Below are 26191 nucleotides of genomic sequence, written 5' to 3' on the forward strand. Positions count from 1 at the left end.
GCCTTGGGTCCCACACCAACTGGTTCAGGAACAGTTATTACCCTTCAACCATCAAGCTCCTGAAGCAGCATGAATAACTTTAACTTACCTCAACACCGAACTGATTCCACAACCTATGAACTCAGTTTGAAGGATTCTATAACTCATGTTCTCAGTATTATTTATTTACTTATATGTTTATTTGCATACATTGTCTTCATTTGCACATTGGCTGTTTGTCACTCTTAGTTCGTGTGCAGTATTTCTCTTGATTCTATAGTACTTCTCTGTCCTACTGTGAATACCAGCAAGAAAATGAATCTTCGGGCAATCATTTGTGACAATGGATTTTCATAATAAATTTACTTTGACTTTGGACTTGCACAAGAGCCAAGGCTCCACCACCATCTGGATTTTCAAAGGAACATAACAGACAGTATTCAGCCCCTGAAGCCTGCCTTGGTATTTAATTATCAGAGAGAGTTGATTTTCCTGCACTAACCCCCATTGCTTGATTCCCTCAACATTGAAAAGGCCATCAATCTCCACGCTGAATGTACTCAGTGACTGAGTCACCACTATCTTACCACCTGGGTAAAGAAGGTTCTCCCCTTCTCTGTCCTGAACGACTATATCCTTGCTGTACAACTATGATCCATGGGTCCAGACACCACAGCCAAAGGAAACATCAGCCTGCATCTACTCTACCAAGATCCATAAAAATTTTGTACATTTCAACATTACCTCTCAAGTGCTTCAACTTATGGAAGTAGAGAGCCGCTACTCATCACACAACTTCACGTATTGAAAAGGCAAATCTACCTCATTTGTGGTCTGATTCCCTGGCGGACTAATTCAGCAGTACTCCATCTGAAGATCGTGACTATCTGTTGGAAGTTACATCCATGTAACGTTATAACAACCTCCCCACCAACTTTACCCCTACAATGCATCGTGTCCAAATCTCACACTCCAGCTCATAAACCCATGAGCAAAGTTCCACCTGCTCTAGACACTAACAGCAGCTGTACAACATAGTTCCCACAGACCATAGCCTTGTCCTTGTCTCAACTGATTGCTATTTTAATTAGTTAATGGACAATTAATCAATTGGCTCAGAGGTGGGAAGCAGAGGGTGCTGGATGAATGTCGTTTCAAAAAGATGAATACCAGTGATTGGTGGTCTGATGCAGGGGTCACTGCTACGGGTGGAAGTTCCCACTTGCTTCAAAAACGCAACAATTATACCAGTGTCTAAGAAGAATAACGAGAGCTGCCTTAAGGACCATCACCCGGTAGCACTCACATCTACAATGATGAAATGCTTTGAGAGGTTGGTCATTACTAGACTGAACTCCTGCCTCAGCAAGGCCGTGGACCCCTTGCAACTTTCCTATTGCCACAATAGGTCAATGGCAGATGCCATCTCAATGGCTCTCCATGTGGCTTTAGACCACCTGAACAACACAAACACTTATGTCCTGACGAAGGGTCTCGGCCTGAAACGTCGACTGTACCTCTTCCTAGAGATGCTGCCTGGCCTGCTGCGTTCACCAGCAACTTTGATGTGTGTTGCTTGAATTTCCAGCATCTGCAGAATTCCTGTTGTTTACTTATGTCAGGATGCTGTTCATCAACCATAGCTCAGCATTTAATACCATCATTCCCACAATCCTGATTGAGAAATTGCAGAAACTGGACCTCCGTACTTCCCTCTGCAATTGGACCCTCAACTTCCTAACCGGAAGACCACAATCTGGGCGGATTGGTGATAACATCTCCTCCTCGCTGATGATCAACACTGGTGCACCTCAGAGGTGTGTGCTTAGCCCACTGCTCTACTCTCTGTATACCCATGACTGTGTGGCTAGCATTGGCTCAAATACCATCTATAAATGTGCTGATGATACAACCATTGTTGATAGAATCTCAGGTGCTAACGAGGGGGTGTACAGGAGTGAGATGTGCCAGCTAGTGGAGTGGTGCCACAGCAACAACCTGGCTCTCAACGTCAGTAAGACAAAAGAGCTGATTGTGGACTTCAGGAAGGGTAAGACGAGGGAACACATTCGGCGAAGCAGACTCCCAATCTACGTCGGGTCTCACCGATAGACAGGAGGCCACACTGGGAGCACTGGACACAGTATATGACTCCAGCAGACTCAAGTGAAGTGTCACCTCACCTGGAAGGACTGTTTGGAGCCCTGAATGGTAGTGATGGAGGAGGTATAGGGGCAGCTGTAGCACTTGTTCTATTTACAAAGATAAGTGCCAGGAGGGAGATCAGTGGGGAAGGTTGAATGGACAAAGGAGTCACATAGGGAGCGATCCCTATGGAAAGCGGCCAGTGTGTGAGTGGGCTAGTGAAGGAGTGGAGCTTTGAGGCTTTGACTCGAGAGGCTTCGACGAGAAGAGGCGGAGGACAAGCTAGCTCGCAGTTAGTCTTTATAATGTCTCCTGAGACGGTGATGTGCCTCCCATGTGAGATGTGGCAGTCTTGGGGAACGCCCCTCTCCTGCAGAGTCACATCAGCCAGAAGTGCATATGGCTGGGCGAACTGGAAGACCATGTAAGGAATCTGGAGCAGCAGCTGGATAACCCTCGACTCATAAGGGAGTCATAGATGAGAGTTACAGGGAGGTAGTCACGCCTAGGCTGTCGGAAGCAGGAAGGTGAGCAGACAGGTAGTGCAGAGCACACTTGTAGCCATTCCCCTGAATAATAAGTTTACTGTCCTGGATACTGTTGGTGGGGACAACAGACCAGGTGTGAGCCACGATGGCAGGGCCTCCGGCACTGAGTCTGACCCAGTGGTGCAGAAAGGTGGGACGGAGAAGAGGAGAGCTGTCTATTGGAGACTCTATAGTCAGGGGAGCAGACAGGAGAATTTGTGGATGTGAGAAGGACACCCGCATGGTTTATTGCCTCCCAGGTGTCAGGGTCCGGGATGTCTCTGACCGGGTGCACAACATCCTGGTACGAGCGGGAAATCAGCCAGAAGTCGTGATACATGTTGGGAGCAACGACATAGGCAGGAAGAAGGATGAGGTCCTGAAGTGTGAGTTTCGGGAACTAGGCAGAAGGCTGAAGAACAGGACCTCAAGGGTGACGTTCTCAGCATTGCTGCCAGTGCTACGTGATAGTGAAGGTAAGAATTGGAGGAGATGGCAGTTGAATGCGTGGCTGAGGAGTTGGTGCAGGGAGCAGGGTTTTAGATTTTTGGATCATTGGGATCTCTTCAGGGGAAGGTGGGACCTGTACAGATTGGATGGAGTGCACCTGAACTCGAAGGGGACCAATATTCTTGCAGGTCGGTTTGCTAGCATGGGTCGGGAGGGTTTAAACTAATTTTCAAGGGGGATGGGGCCCAGAGCGATAGAGCAGTGAAAGAAGTGCATGGAGTAAAGCCAGATCTAACATATAGAGAGACTTTCAGGAAAGAGAAGCAGAATAAACGGTGTAAAGACAGTAAGGTAGAAGGGCTGAAATGTGTGTACCTCAATGCAAGAAGCATCAGGAACAAAGGTGATGAACTGAAGCTTGGATACATACATGGAATTATGATGTAGTGGTCATTACAGAGACTTGGCTGGCACCAGGACAGGAATGGATTCTCAATATTCCTGGATTTCGGTGCTTTAAAAGGGATGGGGGGGGGGGAAGGGGAGGAGGGGTGGCATTACTGGTCAGGGATACTATTACAGCTATAGAAAGGGCAGGTAATGTAGCAGGATCCTCTTTTGAGTCAGTATGGGTGGAAGTCAGGAACAGGAAGGGAGCAGTTACTTTATTGGGGGTATTCTATAGGCCCCCTGGTAGCAGCAGAGATACAGAGGAGCAGATTGGGAGGCAGATTTTGGAAAGGTGCAAAAATAGCAGGGTTGTTATCATGGGTGACTTTAACTTCCCTAATATTGATTGGCACCTGATTAGTTCCAAGGGTTTAGATGGGGCAGAGTTTGTTAAGTGTGTCCAGGACGGATTCCTGTCACAGTATATGGACAGGCCAACTAGGGGAAATGCCATACTAGATCCAGTACTAGGTATTGAACCTGGTCAGGTCACAGGTCTCAGTGGGTGCGCATCTGGGGGACAGTGACTACTGCTCCCTGGCCTTTAGCATTATCATGGGAAAGGACAGAATCAGAGACGACAGGAAAATCTTTAATTGGGGAAGGGCAAATTATGAGGCTATAAGGCTAGAACTTACGGGTGTGAATTGGGATGATGTTTTTGGAGGGAAATGTACTATGGACATGTGGTCGATGTTTAGAGATCTCTTCCGGGATGTAAGGGATAAATTTGTCCCTGTGAGGAAGATAAAGAATGGTAGGGTGAAGGAACCATGGGTGACAAGTGAGGTGGAAAATCTAGTCAGGTGGAAGGCAGCAGCATACATGAGGTTGAGGAAGCAAGGATCAGATGGGTCTATTGAGGAATATAGAGAAGCAAGAAAGGAGCTTAAGAAGGGGCTGAGAAGAGCAAGAAGGGGGCATGAGAAGGCTTTGGCGAGTAGGGTAAAGGAACACCCCAAGGCATTCTTCAGTTATGTGAAGAAAAAAAGGATGACAGGAGTGAAGGTAGGACCGATTAGAGATAAAGGTGGGAAGATGTGCCTGGAGGCTGTGGAAGTGAGCGAGGTCCTCAATGAATACTTCTCTTCGGTATTCACCAATGAGAGGGAACTTGATGATGGTGAGGACAATCTGAGTGAGGTTGATGTTCTGGAGCATGTTGATATTAAGGGAGAGGAGGTGTTGGAGTTGTTAAAATACATTAGGACGGATAAGTCCCCATGGCCTGATGGAATATTCCCCAGGCTGCTCCACAAGGCAAGGGAAGAGATTGCTGAGCCTCTGGCTAGGATCTTTATGTCCTCGTTGTGCACGGGAATGGTCCCGGAGGACTGGAGGGAGGCGAATGTTGTCCCCTTGTTAAAAAAGGTAGTAGGGATAGTCCAGATAATTATAGACCAGTGAGCCTTACGTCTGTGGTGGGAAAGCTATTAGAAAAGATTCTTAGAGATAGGATCCGTGGGCATTTAGAGAATCATGGTCTGATCAGGGACAGTCAGCATGGCTTTGTGAAGGGCAGATTATGTCTAACAAGCCTGATAGAGTTCTTTGAGGTGGTGACCAGGCATATAGATGAGGGTAGTGCAGTGGATGTGATCTATATGGATTTTAGTAAGACATTTGACAAGGGTTCACATAGTAGGCTTATTCAGAAAGTCAGAAGGCATGGGATCCAGGGAAGTTTGGCCAGGTGGATTCAGAATTGGCTCACCTGCAGAAGGCAGAGGGTCGTGGTGGAGGGAGTACATTCAGATTGGAGGATTGTGACTAGTGGTGTCCCATAAGGATCTGTTCTGGGACCTCTACTTTTTGTGATTTTTATTAACGACCTAAATGTTGGGGTAGAAGGGTGGGTAGGCAAGTTTGCAGACGACACAAAGGTTGGTGGTGTTGTAGATAGTGTAGAGGATTGTCAACGATTGCAGAGAGACATTGATAGGATGCAGAAGTAGGCTGAGAAGTGGCAGGTGGAGTTCAACCTGGAGAAGTGTGAGGTGGTACACTTTGGAAGGACAAACTCCAAGGCAGAGTACAAAGTAAATAGCAGGATACTTGGTAGTGTGGAGGAGCAGAGGGATCTGGGGGTACATGTCCACAGATCCCTGAAAGTTGCCTCACAGGTAGATAGGGTAGTTAAGAAACCTTATGGGGTGTTAGCTTTCATAAGTCGAGGGATAGAGTTTAAGAGTCACGATGCAATGATGCAGCTCTATAAAACTCTGGTTAGGCCACACTTGGAGTACTGTGTCCAGTTCTGGTCACCTCACTATAGGAAGGATGTGGAAGCATTGGAAAGGGTACAGAGGAGATTTACCAGGATGCTGCCTGATTTAGAGAGTATGCAGTATGATCAGAGATTAAGGGAGCTAGGGCTTTACTCTTTGGAGAGAAGGAGGATGAGAGGAGACATGATAGAGGTGTACAAGATAATAAGAGGAATAGATAGAGTGGATAGCCAGTGCCTCTTCCCCAGGGCACCACTGCTCAATACAAGAGGACATGGATTTAAGGTAAGAGGTGGGAAGTTCAAGGGGGATATTAGAGGAAGGTTTTTTACTCAGAGAGTGGTTGGTGCGTGGAATGCACTGCCTGAGTCAGTGGTGGAGGCAGATACACTCGTGAAGTTTAAGAGACTACGGGACAGGTATATGGAGGAACTTAAGTTGGGGGCTTATATGGGAGGCAGGGTTTGAGGGTCGGCACAACACTGTGGGCTGAAGGGCCTGTACTGTGCTGTACTATTCTATGTTCTATGAAATCAGAAAGTAGGGGGAGGGAAAGACGTGCTTGGTGCTGGGATCCCATTGGAGACAGTGGAAGTTTTGGAGAATTATGTGCTGGATGCTGGGACAAGAGGAATCCTATCCTTGGTAGGGTGGTGGGAGAATGGGGTAAGAACAGACATGCATGAAATGAAAGAGTTATGGTTGAGGGCAGCATTGATGGTGGAGGAAGGGATGCCCTTTTCTTTGAAGAAGGAAGACATCTCCCTTGTTCTAGAATGAAACGCCTCATCCTGAGAGCAGATGCAGTGGAGACGGTGGAAATGAGAGAAGGGGACAGCATTTCTACAAGTAGCAGGGTGAAAAGGGGTCTAGTCCAGCTAGTTGTGAGAGTCAGTGGGTTTTGCGTCTCGCAAGACGATCCAGGTATTCCCTAACCGGAAACCTTGGATGAATTATGAGGTCAAGTACCTTTTAAAGGCTAGAGCTGCGGCTTTTTGGTCTGGGGATACCAGTCACTACACGGAATCCAGGCGTGAACTCCGGAAAGCCATTAAGTGCACCAAGAGGCAGTATCGAGCCAAGCTGGAAGCCCAGGCTAACCAAAGGGATGCCAGTAGACTATGGCAGGGTCTAAGTGAGATCACTGGGCGCAAAGAAAAGGCTGGGAATATCAATAACTGTGGCACTTCCCTTCCTGATGAACTTATCGTATTCTACGCAAGATTCGAACAGAAGAGGAGCATCCCGCTCCCCCCGGATGAACCGGACCTGGCGGCATCGAGATTCATTGTCACCGAGGAAGATGCTAGAAGGCCTTCCTGAAGATAAATCCAAGGAAGGCAACGGGCCCAGATGGCGTCCCAGGACGGGTTCTCCGGGCCTGTGCAAGGGAGCTAGCTGGAGTGTTTGCTGACATCTTCAACTGCTCCTTGATTCAGTCTAAGATCCCCTCGGGTTTTAAGAAGGCAACGATAATCCCAGTGCCGAAGAAGAGCAAGGTGGCATGCCTGAATGACTATCGACCTGTGGCTCTGACATCAATTGCTATGAAGTGCTTCGAGAGATTGGTTATGGCACACATCAACCACAGCCTACCGGTCAACCTCGACACTTTGCAATTCGCCTACCAGAGCAACAGGTTAACGGCAGATGCCATCTCTCCGGCTCTACATTCCTCCTTAGAACACCTGGAGAATAAAGACGCATACATAAGGCTCCTTCTCATTGACTACAGCTCTGCCTTTAATACCATCATTCCAAATAAACTGATTCCTAAGCTCCGGAACCTGGGCCTTAGCACTCAGATCTGCAGCTGGATTTTCAACTTCCTCACAGACAGGACCCAGGCTGTAAAAATAGGGGACAAGCTCTCCTCTACAATCACTCTGAGCACCCGTGCCCCACAAGGCTGTGTACTCAGCCCCCTGCTGTACTCACTGTACACCCATGATTGTGTAGTAAGTTTCCATCAAACTCAATATATAAGTTTGCTGATGACACAACAATTGTAGGCCGTATCTCAGGTAATGATGAGTTTGAGTACAGAGAGGAAATTAAGAACCTGGTGGCATGGTGCAAAGACAATAACCTATCCCTCAACATCAGCAAGACGAAGGAAATGGTTGTTGACTTCAGAAGGAGTAGCGGACCGCACGACCCAACTTACATCGGTGGTGCGCAAGTGGAACAGGTCAAAAGCTTTAAGTTCCTCGGGGTCAATATCACAAATGACCTGACTTGGTCCAACTAAGCAGAGTCCACTGCCAAGAAGGCCCACCAGTGCCTTTACTTCCTGAGAAAACTAAAGAAATTTGGCCTGACCCCTAAAACCCTCACTAATTTTTATAGATGCACCGTAGAAAGCATTCTTCTAGCGTGTATCACAATCTGGTATGCAAGTTGTCCTGTCCAAGACTGAAAGAGGCTGCAGAAGATCGTGAACACGGCACAGGTTGAAGACTCGTACGGTCAGATTTGGGAACAGCTTCTTTCCAACTGTGATAAGATTGCTGAACGGATCGTGACCCGGATCTGGGCCATACCCTCCAAATATCCTGACCTGCCTCTCGGTTTTTTTGCACTACCTTAGTTTCCATTTTTCTATTTTCTATTTATAATATATAATTTAAAATTTTAATATTTACTAATTTTTACTATTTTAATATTTAATATTTGTAATCCAGGGAGCGGGAAGCGCAGAATCAAATATTGCTGTGATGATTGTACGTTCTAGTATCAATTGTTTAGCGACAATAAAGTATAATAGTAGATAAGCCGTCTTCAGAGACAGAGACAGTGAGATCGAGAAAGGGGAGGGGTGTCAGAAATGGACCAGATAAATTTACGGGCAGGGTGGAAGGTGGGGGCAAAGAGGATGAAGTGGACGAGTTCAGCATAAAGTGCAGGAACCAGCACCAATGCAGTCGTTGATGTCCTGTAGGAAAAGTGCAGAATTTGAGGGTAGGGTGGAAGTTGGAGGCAAAGTTGATGAATTTGAAAGTGCAATATTAAATTCAAAAGTGTCAGCCGTTTCACGAATACCAATCTTTCCTTGTGCAGGGTTTGGAGTGTTTCCAGTCACTGGAAAAATTAAGCTTGTACTTTAACATTCCATCTTTGAAAGAAATTTCTAGCTTATTCCATCTGATCAATCTAACGGAACTAGATTTACGGATAAATCCAGTTAGGAGTAAGGAGAATTAGATAGTATGTATTACGCCTGTTACTCAATTTGACGAAATTGGGTAAGCGTGGGTTATTTAACATCAAGTTGTCTGATAAAAGATGTGAACTTATAATACAATGTGCATGTTCTTCAGTAATTACTGTTTGAAATTGTGCTTGCATTGATTAGTGTGAACCTAGAAGACCAGAGTTTTGTTACAGTACAACTCCAATAATCTGACAAGTGAAGAGTCCTGATGATTTGACATCTCACTCACCAGGTAACATTTGCCAGGTTACCTTTCGTGTTAGCTGTCTAATTCCTGTGTTTCCATTCAATTCACCTCAGTCCCGTTTCCCACATTCTGCTTAAACTATGCGTGGTTCCATTTCCTACAGTCCTCAGTTGCCAGGTTTACCAGAAATTTGTAATACTGCGCAATATGTTCATAAACATGAATTTTTAAAAATGCTGCTGTTAATTTAGTCAAGTTTACTTTCACACGTACGGATATGAAATACAGCTACAATGAAAACTTTACACCAGCAGCCCAATGGAACGCATTGATTGTGTGGATAGTCAAAGGCTTTTTCCCAGGGCTGAAATGGCTAACATGAGAGGGCACAGTTTTAAGGTGCTTGGAAATAGGTACAGAGGAGATGTCAGGGGTAAGTGTTTGTGTTTTTTTTTTACAGAGAGTGGTGAGTGCATGGAATAGGCTGCCGGCGACAATGGTGGAGCTGGATAAGAGAGGGTCTTTTAAGAGATTCTTGGATAGGTACATGGAGCTTAGAAAAATAGAGGGCTACAGGTAACCTTAGGTAATTTCTAAAGTAAGAACGTTTTCGGCACAGCATTGTGGGCCGAAGGGCCTGTATTATGCTGTAGGTTTTCTATGTTTCTATACCAATCCTCATAGAAGGATCAGAAGCATAGAGACAGAGCAGTTTCAAGTTTCGAGTTAGGAGAAGTGACCGAAGTCTGTGTAGGGGAACACTTTGGTTCCAGTGATCATAACACCATTGGTTTCAACTTGATCATGGACAAGGATAGATCTGGTCCTAGGGTTGACGTTCTGAACTGGAAGAAGGCCAAATTTGAAGAAATGAGAAAGGATCTAAAAAAACGTGGATTGGGACAGGTTGTTCTCTGGCAAAGGTGTGATCGGTAGGTGGGAAGCCTTCAAAGGAAAAATTTTGAGAGTGCAGAGTTTGTATGTTCCTGTCAGGATTAAAGGCAAAGTGAATAGGAATAAGGAACCTTGGTTCTCAAGGGATATTGCAACTCTGATAAAGAAGAAGAGGGAGTTGTATGACATGTATAGGAAACAGAGAGTAAATAAGATGCTTGAGGAGTATAAAAAGTGCAAGAAAATACTTAACAAAGTAATCAGGAGGGCTAAAAGAAGACATGAGGTTGCCTTGGTAGTCAAAGTGAAGGATAATCCAAAGAGCTTTTACAGGTAAATTAAGAGCAAAAGGATTGTAAGGGATAAAATTGGTCCTCTTGAAGATCAGAGTGGTCGGCTATGTGCGGAACCAAAGGAAATGGGGGAGATCTTAAATAGGTTTTTTGCGTCTGTATTTACTAAGGAAACTGGCATGAAGTCTATGGAATTAAGGGAAACAAGTAGTGAGATCATGGAAACTGTACAGATTGAAAAGGAGGAGGTGCTTGCTGTCTTGAGGAAAATTAAAGTGGATAAATCCCTGGGACCTGACAGGGTGTTTCCTCGGACCTTGAAGGAGACTAGTGTTGAAATTGCAGGGGCCCTGGCAGAAATATTTAAAATGTCGCTGTCTACAGGTGACGTGCCGGAGGATTGGAGAGTGGCTCATGTTGTTCCATTGTTTAAAAAAGGATCGAAAAGTAATCCGGGAAATTATAGGCCGGTGACTTTAACGTCAGTAGTAGGTAAGTTATTTGGAGGGAGTACTAAGAGACAGAATTTAAAAGCATTTGGATAGACAGGGACTTATTAGGGAGAGTCAACATGGCTTTGTGCGTGGTAGGTCATGTTTGACCAATCTATTGGAGTTTTTCGAGGCGGTTACCAGGAAAGTGGATGAAGGGAAGGCAGTGGATATTGTCTACATGCACTTCAGTAAGGCCTTTGACAAGGTCCCGCATGGGAGGTTAGTTAGGAAAATTCAGTCGCTAGGTATACATGGAGAGGTGGTAAATCTGAGTGGAGGCCTGTGACTAGTGGTGTGCCACAGGGATCAGTGCTGGATCCATTGTTATTTGTCATCTATATCAATGATCTGGATGATAATGTGGTAAATTGGATCAGCAAATTCGCTGATGATACAAAGATTGGAGGTGTAGTAGACAGTGAGGAAGGTTTTCAGAGCCTGCAGAGGGACTTGGACCAGCTGGAAAAATGGGCTGAAAAATGGCAGATGGAGTTTAATACTGACAAGTGTGAGGTATTGCACGTTGGAAGGACAAACCAAGGTAGAACATACAGGGTTAATGGTAAGGCACTGAGGAGTGCAGTAGAACAGAGGGATCTGAGAATACAGATACAAAATTCCCTAAAAGTGGCATCACAGGTAGATAGGGTCGTAAAGAGAGCTTTTGGTACATTGGCCTTTATTAATCAAAGTATTGAGTATAAGAGCTGGAATGTTATGATGAGTTTGTATAAGGCATTGGTGAGGCCGAATCTGGAGTATTGTGTTCAATTTTGGTCACCAAATTACAGGAAGGATATAAATAAGGTTGAAAGAGTGCAGAGAAGGTTTACAAGGATGTTGCCAGGACTTGAGAAACTCAGTTACAGAGAAAGGTTGAATAGGTTAGGACTTTATTCCCTGGAGCGTAGAAGAATGAGGGGAGATTTGATAGAGGTATATAAAATTATGATGGGTATAGATAGAGTGAATGCAAGCAGGCTTTTTCCATTGAGGCAAGGGGAGAAAAAAAACAGAGGACATGGGTTAAGGGTGAGGGGGGAACAGTTTAAAGGGAACATTAGAGGGGGCTTCTTCACACAGAGAGTGGTGGGAGTGTGAATGAGCTGCCAGATGAGGTGGTAAATGCAGGTTCTTTTTTAACATTTAAGAATAATTTGGACAGATACATGGATGGGAGGTGTATGGAGGGATATGGTCCGTGTGCAGGTCAGTGGGACTAGGCAGAAAATGGTTCGGCACAGCCAAGAAGGGCCAAAAGGCCTGTTTCTGTGCTGTAGTTTCTGTGGTTTTCTGGGTGTCAAGATCTCTGAGGGTCTAACCCGGTCCCAACATATTGATGTAGTTATAAAGAAGGCAAGACAGCAGCTATACTTTATCAGGAGTATGAAAAGACTTGGTACGTCAACAAATACACTCAGAAACCTCTGTAGATGTACTGTGGATAGCATTCTGACAGGCTGCATCACTGTCTGGTATGGGGGGGCTACTGCACTGGACTGAAAGAAGCTGCAGAGGGTTGTAAATTTAGTCAGCTCCATCTTGGGTACTAGCCTACAAAGTACCCACGACATCTTTTAAGAAGCGGTGTCTCAGAAAGGCAGCGTCCATTATTAAGGACCACCAGCACCCAAGGCCATGCCCTTTTCTCACTGTTACCATCAGGTAGGAGGTACAGAAGCCTAAAGGCACACACTCAGTGATTCAGGAACAGCTTCTTCCATTCTGCCATCCGATTCCTAAATGGACTTTGAACCCTTGGACCCCACCTCTTTTTTTTATATAGTTTACAGAGATCAGTACAAAAAAAACAAAGAAGTCCAGTGATAGCAGTTCCACAGCCTTGTCAATGAGAGGGATTAGAGGAGAATGGCCAAACTAGTTCAAGCTACCAGTAACTCAAATAACCAAACATTTCAACAGTGGTGCGCAGAAGAGCACCTCCGAATGTCCAACACATCAAACGTTGGAGTGGATGGGCTACAGCAGCAGGAGAGCACAGTGGGTTGAACGGTGTGCCGAATAAGATGGCCACTGAGTGTGGATTACCAGGAAAGTGGGTGGAGTGACAAGTGGATTTTAACACAGGAAAATGTGAGGTGAATCACAAACATGGGAGACTGTGAAGATACCAGAATGTAAAGTGATCCTTGTTGATATATCAAACTAATGTAGGACTTACACTATAGAATGGTAGGGCATTAGGCAGCACAATGGACAGGGGCTTATTACATTGAAAATGAGAGTCTCACGTAGATGTGGGTGGTAAAAAAGGGATTTGGAATGTTGGCCTTCAGTCTGGTTATCGAGTACAGGAGTTGGGGCATTATGCTGCAGTTATGCAAGCCTTGGTGAAGCTGCAGTTGGAATACTGTGTGGAGATTTGGTCACCCTTTGAGGAAGGATGTGGGTAAACTGGAAAGAGTGCACAAAATACTTCTGAGGATGTTGCTGGGACGAGAGGGCCTGAGTTATAGAGAGAAATTGGCTAGGTTAGGTCTTTCGTCTTTGCTATGCAGAAGAATGTGGGGTGGCCTTACAAAAATGTTTAAAATTACGAGAGACATAGACGAGAGAGGTGGCAACAGTCTTTTCTCCCAGCACAGGCAAGACAGAACTAGGGCACATAGATTTCGGAGAACAAGTCTGACTATCAGAGCGGGAGTGCGGCGGGAGCCATTTTGATGTTTTCTTCTTATCATTGGAGTTAAGAGAGGCGGGACTGCGCAGGCGTGTGACGTCTAGCAGTGAAGCACGGAAGATTTAAAAGGAACACAGTCTTATATAGCAGGCAGCATCGTTTTGCGGGCAGCAGAGTGAGCTGGGAGCAGAGTAAAGGCTTAAGGGCTCTGGCTCAATGGGCTTAGGTGGAAATAGGCGAGGCAAAGTAGGCTTGGTTTTCAATTTTTCCTGTCATTTGAGGAAAGGGGGAAGTATGAGGGTGAGCGCAGCTTGCTGTTCTTGGTGTCGGATGTGGGAGGTCCTGGAGTCTCCTAGCCTCCCGGACGTCCACATCTGCGCCAGGTGCACCAAGATGTAGCTCCTAAGGGACCATGTTAGGGAACTGGAGCTGCAGCTAGATGACCTTCGTCTGGTCAGGGAGAGTGAGGAGTTGATAGAGAGGAGTTACAGGCAGGTGGTCACACCAGGGCCACAGGAGACAGACAAGTGGGTCATGGTTAGGAGAGGGAAGGGGAAGTGTCAGGTACTAGAGAGTACCCCAGTGGCTGTGCCCCTTGACAATAAGTACTCCTGTTTGATTACTGTTGTGGGGGATAGCTAACCTGGGGGAAGCAACAGTAGCCATGCCTCCAGCACAGAGTCCGGCCCTGTAGCTCAGAAGGGTAGGGAAAGGAAGAGGAGGGCAGTAGTAATAGGGGACTCGATAGTTAGGGGGTCAGATGGCGATTCTGTGGATGCAGTCAGGAGACCCGGATGGTAGTTTGCCTCCCTGGTGCCAGGGACCGGGATGTTTCTGATCGCGTCCAAGATATCCTGAAGTGGGAGGGTGAGGAACCAGAGGTCGTGGTACATATAGGTACCAATGACATAGGTAGGAAAAGGGAAGAGGTCCTGAAAGGAGAATTAGGGAGTTAGGAAGGGGGTTGAGAAGAAGGACCGCAAAGGTAGTAATCTCGGGATTACTGCCTGTGCTACGCGACAGTGAGAGTAGGAATGGAATGAGGTAGAGGATAAATGCGTAGCTGAGGGATTAGAGCAGGGGGCACAGATTCAAGTTTCTGGATCATTGGGACCTCTTTTGGCGCAGGTGTGACCTGTACAAAAATGACGGGTTGCACTTCAATCCTAGGGGGACCAATATCCTGGCAGGAAGATTTGCGAAGGCTACTGGGGAGACTTTAAACTAGAATGATTGGGGAGTGGGAATCAAATTGAAGAGACTAGGAGAGAAGAGGTTAGTTCACAAACAGAGAAAGCTAGTAGACAGTATGTGAGGGAGGATAGGCAGGGGACAGAGAACAGGAGAACCCAGAGCAAAGTTGTAGGGGAGAAGGAAGAAAAAGATAACAAAGTTGTTTGCACCATCAGGGATAAACCGTGAGTAAGAGGTGGAGAGTTTCTTAAATGCATCTATTTTAATGCTAGGAGCATTGTAAGACAGGTGGATGAGCTTCGAGCATGGATAGATACCTGGAAATATGATGTTTTAGCCATTAGTGAAACGTGGTTGCAGGAGGGGTGTGATTGGCAACTAAATATTCCTGGATTTCGTTGCTTCAGGTGCCATAGAATCGGAGGGGCAAGAGGGGGAGGTGTTGCATTGCTTGTCAGAGAAAATATTACAGCGGTGCTCTGGTAGGATAGATTAGAGGGCTCGTCTAGGGAGGCTATTTGGGTGGAATTGAGGAATGGGAAAGGTGTAGTAACACTTATAGGGGTGTATTATAGACCACCGAATGGGGAGCAAGAATTGGATGAGCAAATTTGTAAGGAGATAGCAGATATTTGTTATAAGCACAAGGTTGTGATTGTGGGAGATTTTAATTTTCCACACAGACTGGGAAACCCATTCTGTAAAAGGGCTGGATGGTTTGGAGTTTGTAAAATGTGTGCAAGATAATTTTTTGCAGCAATACATAGAGGTACCAACTAGAGAAGGGGCAGTGTTGGATCTCCTGTTAGGGAATGAGATAGGTCAGGTGACAGAGGTATGTGTCGGGGAGCACTTCGGGTCCAGTGAGCACAATGCCATTAGTTTCAATATAATTATGGAGAAGGATAGGACTGGACCCAGGGTTGAGATTTTTGATGGGAGAAAGGCTAACTTTGAAGAGATGCGAAAGGATTTAGAAGGAGTGGATTGGGACAATTTGTTTTATGGGAAGGATGTAATAGAGAAATGGAGGTCATTTAAAGGTGAAATTTTGAGGATACAGAAACTTTATGTTCCTGTTCGGTTGAAAGGAAAGGTTAAAAGTTTGAGAGAGCCATGGTTTTCAAGGGATATTGGAAACTTGGTTTGGAAAAAGAGAGAGATCTACAATAAATATAGGCAGCTTAGAGTAAATGAGATGCTCGAGGAATATAAACAATGTAAAAAGAATCTTAAGAAAGAAATTAGAAAAGCTAAAAGAAGATCTGAGGTTGTTTTGGCAAGTAAGGTGAAAATAAATCCAAAGGATTTCTACAGTTATATTAATAGCGAAAGGATAGTAAAGGATAAAATTGGTCCCTTAGCGAATCAGAGTGGATGGCTATGTGCAGAGCCAAAAGAGATGGGGGAGATTTTGAACAATTTCTTTTCTTCGGTATTCACCAAGGAGAAGGATATTGAATTGTGTAAGGTAAGGGAAACAAGTAGGGTAGTTATGGAAACTATGATGATTAAAGAAGAGGGATTACTGGCGCTTTTAAGGAATATAGAAGTGGATAAGTCTCCGGGTCCTGATAGGATATTCCCTGGGACCTTGAGGGAAGTTAGTGTGGAAATAACAGGGGCTCTGACAGAAATATTACAAATGTCATTAGAAACAGGGATGGCACCGGAGGATTGGCGTATTGCTCATGTGGTTCCATTGTTTAAAAAGGGTTCTAAGATTAAACCTAGCAATTATCGGCCTGTGAGTTTGATGTCAGTGGTGGGTAAACTGATGGAAAGTATTCTTAGAGATGGTATATATAGTTATCTGTATGGACAGGGTCTGATTAGGAACAGTCAACATGGATTTGTGTGTGGAAAGTCATGTTTGACAAATCTTATTGAAAGCTTTTGGTATGCTGGCCTTTATAAATCAGAGCATTGAGTATAGGAGTTGGGATGTAATGTTGAAATTGTTCAAGGCATTGGTAAGGCCAAATTTGGAGTATTGTGTACAGTTCTCGTCACCGAATTATAGGAAAGATGTCAACAAAATTGAGAGACCACAGAGAATTACTAGAATGTTACCTGGGTTTCATCTCCTAAGTTACAGAGAAAGGTTGAACAAGTTGGGTCTTTATTCTTTGGAACGTACAAGTTTGAGGGGGGACTTGATAGAGGTATTCAAAATTATGAGGGGGATAGATAGAGTTGATGTGGATAGGCTTTTTCCATTGAGAGTGGGGGAGATTCAAACAAGAGGACATGAGTTGAGAGTTAAAGGGCAAAAGTTTAGGGGTAACAGGAGGGGGAACTTCTTTACTCAGAGAGTGGTAGCTGTGTGGAACGAGCTTTCAGCAGAAGTGGTTGAGGGAGGTTCGATGTTGTCATTTAAAGTTAAATTGGATAGATATATGGACAGGAAAGGAATGGAGGGTTATGGGCTGAGTGCAGCTCAGTGGGACTAGGTGAGAGTAAGAGTTTGGCACGGATTAGAAGGGCTGAGATAGCCTGTTTCCATGCTGTAAATGTTGTATGGTTATTTAGAGTGAGAGGGGAACATTTTAAAAGGGACTTGCAGGGCAGCTTTTCATGCAGAGGGGAGAGTACATGGGATGAGCTGCCTGAAGAAGTGGTTGCAGCTGGTACAACAGTATTTAAGAAGCACTTGGACAGGTACATAAAAGAGCAGGGCTTAGAGGGATATGGGCTAAATGCAGGAAATTACGACTTGCTGAGTGGGCACCATGAATGTCTTGGATTTGTTGGGCCAAAGGGCCTGTATCTATGCTCTGTTGTTCTATGATTCTACTAATATGCATTAATCACAATGTTTTTCAGCCTCCAATCTAATTTTAAAACACAGCATCCCCTCCTCTCTTAGAAGTCTGGTTCAACAACTTCCAAAACTAGCTCTCTCTTACAAAACTTATTCTGTCACTTCTCATCAATCTGCAATAACCACTTCTCCAGCCACTGGGCAAGAATAATCCATTGACCCGGACAGCTGCTGAAGTGGTGAGATAGTGCCTGATCCTGCCCTCTGCAAGGCTCACCCATGTCCTGAGGGTGCAATGAAGTATAGGCAGCAGTGCACCCGTGTGTCTGCCATCTGACGCCGGTTCACTCGGGACTCAGAGTTCAGGAAATCTTCAAACCTGCTGTCAATATAATTCACAACCGGCTGCCAGCTGCAAGGAAACCAGATAAAGCATCAATCAGTGATAGACACAATCACTCCTCTGGGTGATAAGGCAACTTTCCAAGAGTGCAGTTTACATAAGGTGGAAGAGGTGGAGGGAGTAAACCCTGACATTACCAGTTAGTATTGTCCACCGCATCTCCAAAGCCTGGGGTGTCGACAACGGTCAGCGTAAGTTGTACTCCCCCCTCTCTGATCTGAACTTTTGCATGCTCAACCTGGAAACACAGAAAAACAGCACTCAGGATATTCATCAACTAATGCAACCTTTGCAGAGAAATTGGTGAGGAAGAACGCAGGGCAAACCTGCAGAGCACATAAAAGTGAATAGGCAGGCGATTATGGGATCCTGAGGCCAAACAGAGTCAGCGCACACACGTGCTGTTTAACTGGTGAGTTTTGGAGCAAGTAGAGACACACAAGCCCAAACTAAACATACCTACTAAAGCTCTAACAAGTCAGGGGTCAGGTGAGGGTGACCACACAAAAGCAATTTGAAAGGCTGAGAACTTCCTGCAACGGACTAACCCATCAGCACTACTAGTCCCGGCACAAAGACAAGCAACCCACCCAAACGCTTCAGAGACTGCTCTCACACACACACACAGCATGAACATCTCCACGAGCAGACACACACTGACAAACACTATATATAAAAGGGTATGGCCCTAGGAGTTAACAACAGGAATAGTGGGTCCCTGTAACATCTCAGGAAATTCAGTCGGTCATGGACAAAGAAACCGCTTGCTGATTATTACTAACTGCCTGTCTTTAGTGATGACTCTATATCCTACATTGATTGTAATTGGGAAAACCAAGGAAAGCACCAAGAACACCAAATATAAACACAATAAATTTTGTCAATGCTGGAAATCCAAAACAACATACACAAAACGAGGGAACTCAGTAGGCCAGGCAGCACCTATGGAATTGAACAATTAGTTGACGTTAGAGGGCAAGAGGCCTTCTTCAGGACTGGAAAGGAAGGGGGAAGATGCCAGAATAAAAAGGTGGGGGGGGGGGGAAGAGGGATGCTTCGAAGGTGATAGTGAAGCCAGGTGTGTGGGAAACGGATGGAGATGAAGGAATCTGATAGGAGAGGTGAGTTGACCGGGGAGAAAGGAAAGGTGGAGGCTGCTAGGCAGATGAGAAGAGGTTAAGAGGCCAGAGTTGGGTATAGAAAAAGAGGGAAAGATTATTTTACCGGAAGGAGAAATTGCTGTTTATGCCATCAGGTTGGAGGCTACTCAGATGGAATACGAGGTGTTCCTCCTCCATCCTGAGAGTGGCTTCGTCGTAGCACGAGAAGGTCATGGCCGGTATGTCAGAACGGGAATAGAAATCAGATTAAAATGATTGTGTACAGGGAAATCCCAAATTTATCACATAGAGCAGAGAACACAGAACATTCCCTAAGCCGGAGATTCAATGCTTTTCACTGAGATTACCAAAGAACACTACTGATCAAGTCCATCATATTCTGGAAAAATAAAATTGCTATATTGGGTGCCCATCAAAAAAATCAACCAAAATCTCACTAATTCATATACCACCTATGACAGTATTAAGAATGACCACTGCCCAGTGGAGACAAATCCCTATCTTTACACCAAGAGACACTTCTACCTCATCACATGGGCTCACCACCAGACAAATTCAGAATAGATCTTACAGCTAAAAAGTGGGTATTAATGACATTCTCTCTCCTTCCCGCTTCTATCAGGCAGAAGGGACGAAAACCTGAAGGCACATACCACCAGACTCAAAGCCAGATTCTATCCTGCTCTTCTAAGACTAAATAGTTCCCTATGATAAATTTAACTCTCTGAAGGATGCCTTGGTAGAATCAGCAAAGTCACTGATTCCTAAAAAAGAAAAAAGCACAAGGAATAAATGGATGACAGATGAAATTAAAAATCTAATGGAAGAAAGAAGACGGAAGAAAACAACTCCTATAGAACTTAAGTCCTGAGATAAAAAGTTAAAAGCTTATGTCAAAAGGCCAAAGAAAAATGGTTAAGCAACACACATCAAAGTTGCTGGTGAACGCAGCAGGCCAGGCAGCATCTCTAGGAAGAGGTACAGTCGATGTTTCAGGCCGAGACCCTTCGTCAGGACTAACTGAAAGAAGAGCTATGAGAGATTTGAAAGTGGGAGGGGGAGGGGGAGATCCAAAATGATAGGGGAGGACAGGAGGGGGAGGGATGGAGCCAAGAGCTGGACAGTTGATTGGCAAAAGGGATACGAGAGGATCATGGGACAGGAGGCCTAGGGAGAAAGAAAAGGGGAGGGGGGAAGCCCAGAGGATGGGCAAGGGGTATAGTCAGAGGGATGGAGGGAGAAAAAGGAGAGAGAGAGAGAGAGAAAGAATGTGTGTATATAAATAAATAACGGATGGGGTACGAGGGGGAGATGGAAGTTTGAAAAGTCAATGTTCATGCCATTAGGTTGGAGGCTACCCAGACAGAATATAAGGTGTTGTTCCTCCAACCTAAGTGTGGCTTCATCTTTGTGTAGCACTTGTTCCGCTTACAAGGATAAGTGCCAGGAGAGAGATCAGTGGGGAGGGATGGGGGGGACGAATGGACAAGGGAGTTGCGTACGGAGCGATCCCTGCGGAATGCAGAGAGAGGGGGGGAGGGAAAGATGTGCTTAGTGGTGGGATCCCGTTGGAGGTGGCGGAAGTTACGGAGAATAATATGTTGGACCCGGAGACTGGTGGGGTGGTAGGTGAGGACCAGGGGAACCCTATTCCTAGGGAGGATGGAGTGAGAACAAATGTGCTTGAAATGGGGGAGATGCGTTTGAGAGCAGAGTTGATGGTGGAGGAAGGGAAGCCTGCTACACATGCCCTTACACTTCCTCCCTCACCACCATTCAGGGACCCAGACAGTCCTTCCAGGTGAGGCGACACTTCACCTGTGAGTCGGCTGGGGTGATATACTGCGTCCGGTGCTCCCAATGTGGCCTTCCATATATTGGCGAGACCCGACGCAGACTGGGAGATCATTTTGCTGAACACCTACGCTCTGTCCGCCAGAGAAAGCAGGATCTCCCAGTGGCCACACATTTTAATTCCACATCCCATTCCCATTCTGACATGTCTATCCACGGCCTCCTCTACTGTAAAGATGAAGCCACACTCAGGTTGGAGGAACAACACCTTATATTCCGTCTGGGTAGCCTCCAACCTGATGGCATGAACATTGACTTCTCTAACTTCCGCTAATGCCCCACCTCCCCCTCGTACCCCATCCGTTATTTATATACACACATACTTTCTTTCTCTCTCTCTCTCTCTCTCCTTTTTCTCCCTCTGTCCCTCTGACTATACCCCTTGCCCATCCTCTGCGTTTTCCCCCCTCCCCCTTTTCTTTCTCCCTAGGCCTCCTGTCCCATGATCCTCTCATATCCCTTTTGCCAATCACCTGTCCAGCTCTTGGCTCCATCCCTCCCCCTCCCACTTTCAAATCTCTTACTAGCTCTTCCTTCAGTTAGTCCTGACGAAGGGTCTCGGCCCGAAATTCAACTGTACCTCTTCCTGGAGATGCTGCCTGGCCTGCTGCATTCACCAACAGGTATGTTGCTTGAATTTCCAGCGTCTGCAGAATTCCTCATGTTTGAGAAGAATGGTTAAACCAGGAATGTGAGCAAATAGAAAGAATCCCTATTACTGATCCAAAAAGGTTACATCAACAAATCAAGAATATCACTGGTAAAAAGCTCCTCTGTTCTTCAGGTGGATGTTTGAAAGCAAAGGAGGGTACCGTTATCATGGAAAAAGATCAGATTATGAACAGATGGACTGAGTATATTCAGGAATTGTTTGAAGATGATCGAGGCGAAAAACCAGAAATTAAGAAAAGCATTGAAGGTCCAAGTATTTTAAAATCTGAAGTTCGTAATGCAATAAATAAGATGAAGAAAGGAAAGGCAGCAGGTCCTGATGAATTAGTAATAGAACAAATTATCGCCCTTGAAGATTATGGAATTGAAAAACTTACTGATTTAATCAATAAAATTTATGAGACTGGAATAATATCAGAAGAGGTGAAAAAAATCAGTATTTATCACCTTTCCTAAGAAAGCTGAAGTAATAGAATGTGAATTACATAGGACCATAAGTTTAATGAGTCACTAAGATACTTTAACAATTTTGATGACAAGAGCTAAAAGTAAGATACAAGCTGAAATAGGTAAAGAACAATGTGGCTTTGGGAAAGACAAAGGTACAAGAAACGCAATATTGGTGTTAAGGATACTATCAGAACGAGCTATTCGAGTGCAGAAAGATTTGTTTGTTTTATCGACTACACAAAAGCATTTGATGAAGTGAAGCACAATAACTTATTTGAAATATTACAGGAAACTCTAGATCTAGATTTGAAAGACCTCCACCTAATCAGAAATCTGTACTGGGAACAAACTGCCACTGTAAGAATAGATGGAGAAGTGAGTCAGTTTACGAAAATCAAGAGAGACAAGGGTGTTTCTCCCCTGATTTATTTAATGTGTACAGTGAAACAATATTACAAAAAATAAGAGATATCTTGGGGATCAAAGTAGGCGGTGAAAACATCAATAATTTCAGATATGCAGATGATACAGTGTTAATTGCAAGTATGCAGGAAGAACTACAAAACTTAATTGATATAATTGTTGAAGAAAGTGCAAAAATGGGTCTATCTATCAATTGCAAAAAGACAGAATGTATGGTGATATCCAAAAAGAAGGAGAATCCTATCTTCAGGCTAAGAATAAATGGGGAAGACATAAAACAAGTACAGAACTTTTGCTACTTAGGAAGCTGGATGACATCAGATGGCAGGTGCGACTTGGACATCAAAAGAAGAATAGGGATGGCAAAAGACACCTTTACGAGAATGAAGAGTATACTGACCAATACTAAACTAGGCATGACAATCCGCCTCAGAGTACTGAAATGTTACGTTTATCCAGTTATGTTATATGGATCAGAATGTTGGACGGTATCTAGTAAAATGAGGAAACGAATTGTAGCAGCAAAGAAGTGGTTTTTGAGGAGGATGCAAAGAATATCATGGACGAAACAAATATCCAACGAGGATGTCATGAACAGAGCAAACCCAAAAAGAGAAATAATGTATGAGATCATGAAAAGGCAACGTAACTTCATTGGACGTGATTAGGAAAGAGGAGTTAGAATGCACGGTAATTATGGGAAAGATTGAAGGGAAGAAAGCAAGAGGAAGACAAAGACAAATGATGATGGAGACAGCAGTCAGAGAACTGGAAATGAATACCAATGAATTGATCCACTTGACCTGAAACAGGAGTGTGTGGGCCATGGCAGTCAAAGTTCAAACTGGGCACGGTACCTGATGATGATGATGATGACTATGCTAAAATAGAATCTTCACCTCCTAATCCTACCTCGTTAATCTTGCACCTTGTTTACTTGCACTTTCTCTGTAGCTATTATGCTTTATCCTGCATTGTTATTGTTTTACCTTGTTCTACCTCAAAGTACTGTGTAATGATTGATCTGTATTAACACTACAGTTGGCCCTCCTTATCCGCGAGTTCTGCATGCGCGAATTCAACCAACTGCGAATCGATGAAATCCGTAAGTGCTCTTCCAGCACTTGTTGTTCAAGCATGTACAGACTTATTTTTCTTGTCATTATTCCCTAAACAATGCAGTATAACAACTATTTTACATAGTATTTACATTGTATTAGGTATTATAAGTAATCTACAGAAAATTTGAAGTATACAGGAGGATGTGCATACATTATCGTGGATCGGGATCGAAATCGAAATTTAAAAAAACGGAAGTTCTCTACTAAGTAAGTCGGAACAGGTACATCTGGTATTATTTAGTGTCAGTTAGTCAAATGTTTGTCTAAGTATATAGTATATATTTTACCTATCTATCCATATAACACACTCAAGAAATGTAAGTTTCAGCTCCAGGCTCAGGAACGGAAGTTCCCGAGTTTGATCCAGTGACAGATCACTCCCGAGCGTGCTCTCCATCCGTGCCGGGTTGATGCGGAGGATCAAAAACCCAAAACCCAATAATTAAACCACTGTGTTGTTTAGTAATAATTGTAGCTATCATTGGGGTAGGGCCTTTCTCACTTTATCCTTTGAAATTGTTCCGATCGCTGACCGACTGTAGCCTAACGCTTTTCCAATGACCGATGGCGTTTCACCTCTTTCCGATGGCTTTATTATTTCCACTTTATTTTCAATCGTGATCGTAATTATTTTCGTGAACAGAAACACTGCAGATTCAGAGCTCCACCGCCGGGTCCTAATGTCCACCGCACTGAGACAGGTTGAATGAGGTCTAGGGTTCCGCTGGGTCCAAAGTTCCGCCACATTGAAACAAGTTGAATAAGGGGCTTGAGCATCTGCGTTTTTTGGTATCCGCGAGGGGTCCCGGAACCAATGCCTCGCGGATAAGGAGGGCCCACTATCCGCGAGGCATTGGTTTTGGGACCACTATATACAAGACGAGCTTTTTACTGTATCTCAGTACATGTGACAATAATAAACCAATTCAAATTGGTAAAGGCCATTATCACAGAAACTTATGCTCTAGCATAATGAGCTGATAAAGCAGTCACTATACCATTATCCGGTTCAATGAGTGTAGAAGTATATGGTTACAGTACCACCAGAAGCAGCTGTGTCAAACTTTCCTAGCTGCATTAGAAAATGTTAAACAGAAAAGCATATTCTACAGGTCGAGCTAAGCAACAACGTGGTTGACATCTAAGTTCCACAGAGCTACGGTAAAATTGTGAATCATCCAGTAGGACAGCAGCACTCTTAGATACAGTGACTTCTAAAAAAGGGAATAAAGATGTTATTCCCTTTTTTAAACATTTTTATATGATCACAAGACAATGCTGAACATTAAGAACTTAAAGCTCTGCAGGCCTACCCCGTCAGCGAATTGCTCGTTGGCAAAGAAACAGAAAAAGCTGCACTTGGTGCAGAACATGTTGCTGCCTACCACAGAGAGACATCAAAGGTGGTGTACAGTCTAACAGCAACACTTTTCTTATGGTTGCAAGACTCTGTGGGACACAGATAATGTGGAATGCTACAATTCTGGTTCAGTTTATTGGTGAGACCGACAGCAGGACAGCTCGTGGCTTCGGGCATAGTAAGAGCTGTGCCTGAAGCCGTGGTGTTGCCCATTTGCAGCCTTTGGGGGCAGAGGCGTTGCAGTATGTGCTGGAGGTGGCATGGCACAGCATCTGTGCTGCCAGAGCTGCCCTCCACTGTTTGCTCAGCCGAAGACAGGCTGTATTGTGTTTGACTACCGACTGCTGCAATACTGATCAACTCAGGGACTAGAACTATGTATTTTTTGTGTGCCTGTATTTTACTGCCATCTTATAAGTGCTATATGTGCTTTGTGCTGTATATGACTGTTGGTAACGTGGTTTGTATCTTGACCCCAGAGTAACGCTGTTTTGTTTGGCTGTATTCATGTACAGTGGAAGGATAATTAAACGTGAATTTGAACTTGAACAGTGAACATCTACTGCACCACCATTAGCCACAAGGAAAATAAACATGTGACAAAGAGCCGTTTCCACTTGCAGAAAGGCGAGGAAAGGATCCAGATACAAATTAATCAGCCAGTGTAGCTACATTAATATTTTGATAATATGACTGATTTGGAGTTGAGTAAACAAGGCATAATATCAAAGCTTACACATAATATACTGTGCTGAATTGCAATAAACTTCAGGAGGTCATAAACGATAGTAAAGAGAAGTGGCAAACTCAAAATGTACACGATTTAACACAGAACACAAAGTGACATTCGTTTATTAAAAGAGAAAAAAAGGGGCAATATGAACACAATGATATAAAAGGCATGCAGGAACTGAGAAATTTGTTAAGTTAAACTATTTGGTCTTGTACCCTGTTAATTAAGGTAGGAATGCTGGATGAGTGCACTGAATTCTTGGACCACACTTTAAGGATGTCAAAGCTGTAAAGGGGGAAAGCAGAGCGAACGCAGAGAAGTGCCCAAGGTGAGAGACCAGCCCGATGGAGGAAGTGGAGACAAACTGAAACTGTGAATACACACCCATGAAATATACAGTAGAAGACAAAACTCAGAGACAGCAGCATATCTCTTGCACAGTTACAGAAACAGAAACTGCTGGAATATCAGACAGCATTATTAATGTCTCAATCTGACCCTTCATTAGAACGGTTTCACTTTCCAAGGATGTTACCTGATGTGCTGAATTTTCCCAGCAGTGTTTTTATTTCAAATTCCCAGCATCTCTAGTTT

General features: G+C 44.5%; 1 protein-coding gene across 1 annotated transcript in view; it reads right to left on the reverse strand.

Annotated features, from left to right (window-relative positions):
• The window catches only part of LOC134356053 (septin-7-like), a 90969-nt gene that overhangs the window by 34581 nt on the left and 30197 nt on the right, over window positions 1-26191 (reverse strand). Inside the window, exons 4-5 of the mRNA XM_063066574.1 lie at window positions 18001-18101; window positions 17738-17872 (exon numbers count right to left, since the gene is read on the reverse strand). Of these exons, the coding sequence (XP_062922644.1) occupies window positions 17738-17872; window positions 18001-18101 (236 nt within the window). The remainder of the gene's footprint in view (window positions 1-17737; window positions 17873-18000; window positions 18102-26191) is intronic.

Source organism: Mobula hypostoma, chromosome 14, assembly GCF_963921235.1.
Source record: "Mobula hypostoma chromosome 14, sMobHyp1.1, whole genome shotgun sequence".
NCBI lineage: Eukaryota > Metazoa > Chordata > Chondrichthyes > Myliobatiformes > Myliobatidae > Mobula > Mobula hypostoma.